The following is a 5,148-nucleotide window of genomic DNA, read 5'->3' on the forward strand; positions in this document are numbered from 1 at the left end:
GAGGATGGTGGACAAGTGGGAAAAAAAGAAGAGGAAATCGCCAAAGTGGGTTGAACGAAGGCTTGTCCGTTCGGGCGTGGTCGGTGTCGGTGGTCGAAAAAGCGAACCCGGGGCGGCGCCTTGTGCTCTCTGCGTGTCTCTCTCTCGCGCAAGGATAAAATTGTCGAGCTCCGTTGGGTGAGCTTCCTCTAGCGCCAGCAATCATGGACCTGTTGGGGTGGAACCGGGCTGGGCCTGGTGTGGCTTATCGCCGAATTTTGGCGGCGGACGGGGACGCTGAGCAAGCACGGACCAAGGAAATGCCGCCAATTTGTTGGTCTCATTGGCCCCTTCCTCGCCCGTTATATCGGATGACAACCAAAAAGTACGTACTCGCTTTTTTTGAGCGGTTTTAAACATCTGTGGCGCCTTATCGTTGCGCCGCTCTCCGACTGCACCTCACCTTACAGCACGGGCGGGCAAGGACAAAAAAAAGAAAAAAGGGTCCCCTGCTGCAGATTGGACGTCGCATTTTGATAGTGGAGACATTTCCCACCCCTGTCGTCAAGACGTCTGATGCTCCACAGAAACTTTTCTGGATAGCTTCAATTTCCACGTACGATATCCCGACTGTTTGACGGATTCCTGCCGGGACCAATTGAGCCACGGCCACCTCGGCGCAAATCTCTACGGCCATTTATTCCTCTTTTTCTGTATTATTGGCTTCATTTCTTCGGTCATCTATCACCAGCATTAGCAATCCGCAACCATGGCAGCCTCCTCGAGAGGCATGAGCCTCTGCCTTCTCCTCGCCTCCCGACCCGGCCCCCTCTGCGCAACGACGACGGCAACGATACAACCCCTCCTCCCCGCCGACTCTTCAGCTCCCTGAACCCTCTCCGATACGCCGCAAAACCCTCGCGCACGACAACGATCCCAAGTAACCTCACCCGTAGCGCCGTCTCCAAACCTCCTCCTTCGAAGTCTCCCCTCCCATCAACATCCCCCAAGACGACAACGAACCCCGCGACAGCATCATCATCACCAGGCACCACCGGCGCCGGCGCCACCGCAGGCTCAGCCTACGCCCTCGCAACAACCCTCGCCCAGCGCCCGCAACCAACAGTCCTCTACGAAGCCGCCTCCCACCTCTGGATGAAGGTATCAGCCTGGTCCGCCGCTACAATGTTCTACTGCTACGCCGGCATAAACTACTACTTCACCCTCCTCGACCCCCCGCCCGACCTCGCCGCCTGGGTCCCGCACGCCTTCGCCTTCATCTGCGTCGCCACCGCCGGCTTCGGCTCCTACTTCCTCTTCAACGCCCGCAACATTATCAAGATCATCCGCGCCGTGCCGACAGCCTCTCTCCTAAAGTCCGCGGGCGGCAAGGCATCTGCTGAAGTTCTTCCCCTCGGCGTGACCAGCGCAAAAGCAACGCCCGTCGTACTCGAAATCACATGCGAGCGCATCCTCCCGGGAACCCCTAAAAAACTACTCGTCGCGCCGGAGCAGGTCACCATCCCGTGCCGCATCTACTCGCCCCTCGTGACACCTACGCCTGCCATGGAGAGGGCCGCCGCGCGGCAGAGGCAGGTGCAGGCGAGAGCCGACTGGGAGTACGACAAGGGACACCTCATGACGACGCCGTTCCGGCACGCGAGTAAAGGGTTCAAGGCGGCGTGGTACGGCGTCCGAAGGGCCATCACCAAGGAAGGGTTTATGAGGATGGAGGCGGGCGGGGAGAAGCTCAAGCTGGATATCTCTACGGGCTGGGCGCTGGATGATGGACGGGCTATTGATCGTCTTGTCAAGGTTGGGGCGTGAACAATGGGTTGTGGATGAGGGGAGAATTTGTCCTGGTAGGAAGGGTTAGCTGCTCTCCTATCCTGGAACGAGGTTGTACAATACTGTATCATGATTGAAACCCAATGTAGACGATATTCTAGCAGAGAAAAATGTTCAAAACGTTGGAAAGAAGTGTCTCCATGAACAAGATAGCCAAGAGAAAACTAGACAAAACTGATATCCCAAACATTCACAGCAGATACTGGACCAGTGTCGCGCAGTAACTCACCTCTGACATCCAGAGTACCTTGCACCCACGACATATAATGAGACGATTTACACATCACACGAACCTTACTCGCCATGTTATGCCCTCAGCGCAGACGCGGTGTATCACTCAGAAGACCCGGCCAGAACCGAAGAGGAGGACCAGCCTGCCCCGAGACGGCAGACCTCAAGGCTACCCGATGCCAGTGTTCTCCTCCAAAGCCAACTCATAGCGTAAATGTCACCGACCTCGCGTCTCAAAATCTCTTCAAATCACGCTGAACTCAGAGACGCGCTTTTGGCGCATATTGCTGGCGAACCCCCGCCAAACGTACCCATCCACAGCATCCTCTTCGTGGCGCAGGAGTAAGAAATCGTCGATAATATCGTCGATCCCACACAGTCATGCTGCTTGCTTCAACTGGGCCCAGACCGACGGAATCTAAGCTGCCCTACAGAGCTCCCCTCTCGGAACCCGCAAAACGCATCTCGATCCAGCACAAAGCGTGGGCCTGGCATGGCAAGAAACGCAACTGCCTTGATTCCAGCGAGGCGTACGTGCATCCCGAGGGGCCAAGTCAACATCTTCACCAGACCGCCCCTTACAGCCTTACCGTTACCCCTCCATGTGTCTCAGAGCGCCGCTTCACTCGAAGAAGAAAAAAAAGCTCTCTAATATTCACCACGTACAGAACGGGAGGGGTAGAAGGCCATAGGCACAGATCGGCATAGTGCCCCTGATCGGCCCTCTCTGGTGTCCCTGATGATCGGACATATTAGGACGACCCATTGCTATGTTTGGCAACCGAGTGTGTCTCGCCTTGTCCTTGTCCTATATGGCGTGCATCGGAAGATGAGAAAGTAGTGTGTACACACGGCGTCTCGACGCCCCAACCTCGCGGAGTCGACTCCGACCCAACCGCCGCAGCGGGCATTTTCCTTGATGTCCATGGTTCCGGGTCCAGAAGATGGATGGCATTTGTGGGAATTCGGAAGCTGGAAGCAGTCGAGAGGTCTTTGGGGCGGGATACGTGGACTGTGGACTGAGCCAACGGCTAGCGCATGTCAATAAGCAGGATGTCACGGTAGGTGCAGATCGAGGAAACGCCTAGGAAATCGCATCGCGAACCACCGATAGCGTGATTGTTTGGCAGTGGTGGCTGGGGTGAAGCCTGTGTAAGTTCTGTCCGTGTAAGTGCCCAGCGGTTGCAAAGAAGTCCGATGAAGGAAAAACAAAACTTCCAGAAAAAAAAGTTGGCTGGCAAGGCTGGTGCTGGTCTAGTTGGCGGCTACCAAGTCCCACTTGGCAAGGTCGAATAGTGTATAAATCGGCTGGCGGGCGATCTATGGCGGTCAGTCAGCCTCAGAGTTTACGAGGGCGAAACGAGGCTATCCCTGCCTGCCAGAAGCCACGTCGAACCTTCAACGGCTGATCAACAGACATTTTCCAAATGGCGTAGTGAGGGGCAACTGAAGAAACGCAAGATCATCCCTCTCCCCCTCTGGCGAGCTGCTGAGCGTTCGTCCTGTGCCAGAGAAGGACCTGTCGATCGCCTCGCCTTTGGAGAGAGGGGGAGTTGCAGCAGGCGGGGTACAGACCGCGGGTGAGGCCATTCCCAGGAACCAGTAGAGAGACGTAACAAAGTGGTGATGTAGAGGACACACTGCCGGGCGCTTGCTGAGCGGTGTGATGGTAAGCGGCCTTCTCACTGTGCGGGATTGGTTGCGACGAATGGTTTCCGACATTTGCCTCCGCTGCCGGACGGAGGATTGGAGGAGAGGAGATGTCGTGGGCTTTGGTGGTTTGGTCTGGCGGCCACCTCGCGCTCAGGAATTATCCTTCGTTCCACCCCGCCTTTCAAACAATGTCGTCATCATCCCTCGAGTCGGTCGTCCAACAATGGCCAGGGTTGAGCGATAATGCGTGATGTTGGCTGATGGGGGGGGGGGGGGTCCAAGTCTCCACCGAACTGAGTGGAACGACTCATGCCCCATATCACTCTGATTGTTGGTATCGCTATATCGCATCGCACAGTGTAGCGGAGCCTGCGCCGGCGGCAGACCGAACTCGGGCAATGGCTGGCCGTTGTACGGAGTAAATAGGGGGAACACGCAGCAGGACTCGATCGCATTCTCCACCGGCCGAGATGGCGGCCCCGGACGCCGGCATGAAGGCCGCCGAGTGCCTGATTCCGGGCGCCTGCATACAGTGAGCGTGTGCTCTCTGCCCGTTCAAAGAATAAGAAGCACGAGGGCAGGTCGCCTGCAACTATTCCATTATTCAAAGAAAATGATAAAATCTTAGGTGGGTTGCACCACAGTTTGAGGCAACACTGAAGTCGTACAAAAAGTACGGATCGCATTTGCGGTGCGGGAAATTGCAAAGACTCAATGAGGGGTCCTCGAGCCTCTGCCCCAAGTCTGAATACCAGATATGTCCCGAAGTTGACTGGCGCATGCCTGCGGGTAAGTGTAGGGAATGTGTCAAGCATGAAGCGATGGATGAGGTCTCCCCACGATCCTCCATCACAGCATGACGCCCGTCATGGCTGGTGGCTGTAGAGGCGTCAGATCATCAGCTCATTATCGTTCGAAGGCAGTTCATACGATGCCCGCAAAAAAGAAACAAAAAATCCACGGCTGCAAATTGGGTCCTCGACTACCTGGTTGTTGACGTGCGAGAGCGGAGGCCGTAGCAGAGGATAGCGCGAGAGACAAGGTCCGGGGTCTGACAGGAGCCTACCAGGTATTAGTGCACTCATCGTGTTAGTGTAGTGTAATTATTATGTGGTGCAGGCTCCCGAGATGAACATACCTAATACCTTAGTGTGGGGGGAAGGGAATGAGCGACCTTCCGATAGATAGCATTCGACAGTAGGCCAGTCCGGATACGCAGTAAACAATGCGGACTTGATTGATAGGACAGCTGATAGTGTGGCATCTCGAATGGAGCAGTTGCGGTGTGCTGCCGGCAGTGCAAATACAAGAGAAATGGAGCCTCTAAACCTCCATCATACCTCAGCCGAGTAAAGGTTAAAGATGGCGTATCCCGTACCTTTCTCGGTACATGCGTCAACAAGTGTCTGCATGAGGCAAAGCCTTGTATCTGTACGG

General features: G+C 55.7%; 1 protein-coding gene across 1 annotated transcript; it reads left to right on the forward strand.

The window, feature by feature from the left end:
• Positions 1 to 203: 203 nt before the first annotated feature.
• Positions 204 to 1,806, forward strand: N0V96_007972 (uncharacterized protein; the record flags this gene model as incomplete). The annotated part of the gene is made up of 2 exons (XM_053194361.2): positions 204 to 211; positions 756 to 1,806. The coding sequence occupies 2 exons, from the start codon at positions 204 to 206 to the stop codon at positions 1,804 to 1,806; spliced, it is 1,059 nt and encodes a 352-aa protein (XP_053048211.2).
• Positions 1,807 to 5,148: the final 3,342 nt, after the last annotated feature.

This window comes from Colletotrichum fioriniae, assembly GCF_027942845.1.
Source record: "Colletotrichum fioriniae strain IMI 355084 chromosome Unknown scaffold_9, whole genome shotgun sequence".
Classification (NCBI taxonomy): domain Eukaryota; kingdom Fungi; phylum Ascomycota; class Sordariomycetes; order Glomerellales; family Glomerellaceae; genus Colletotrichum; species Colletotrichum fioriniae.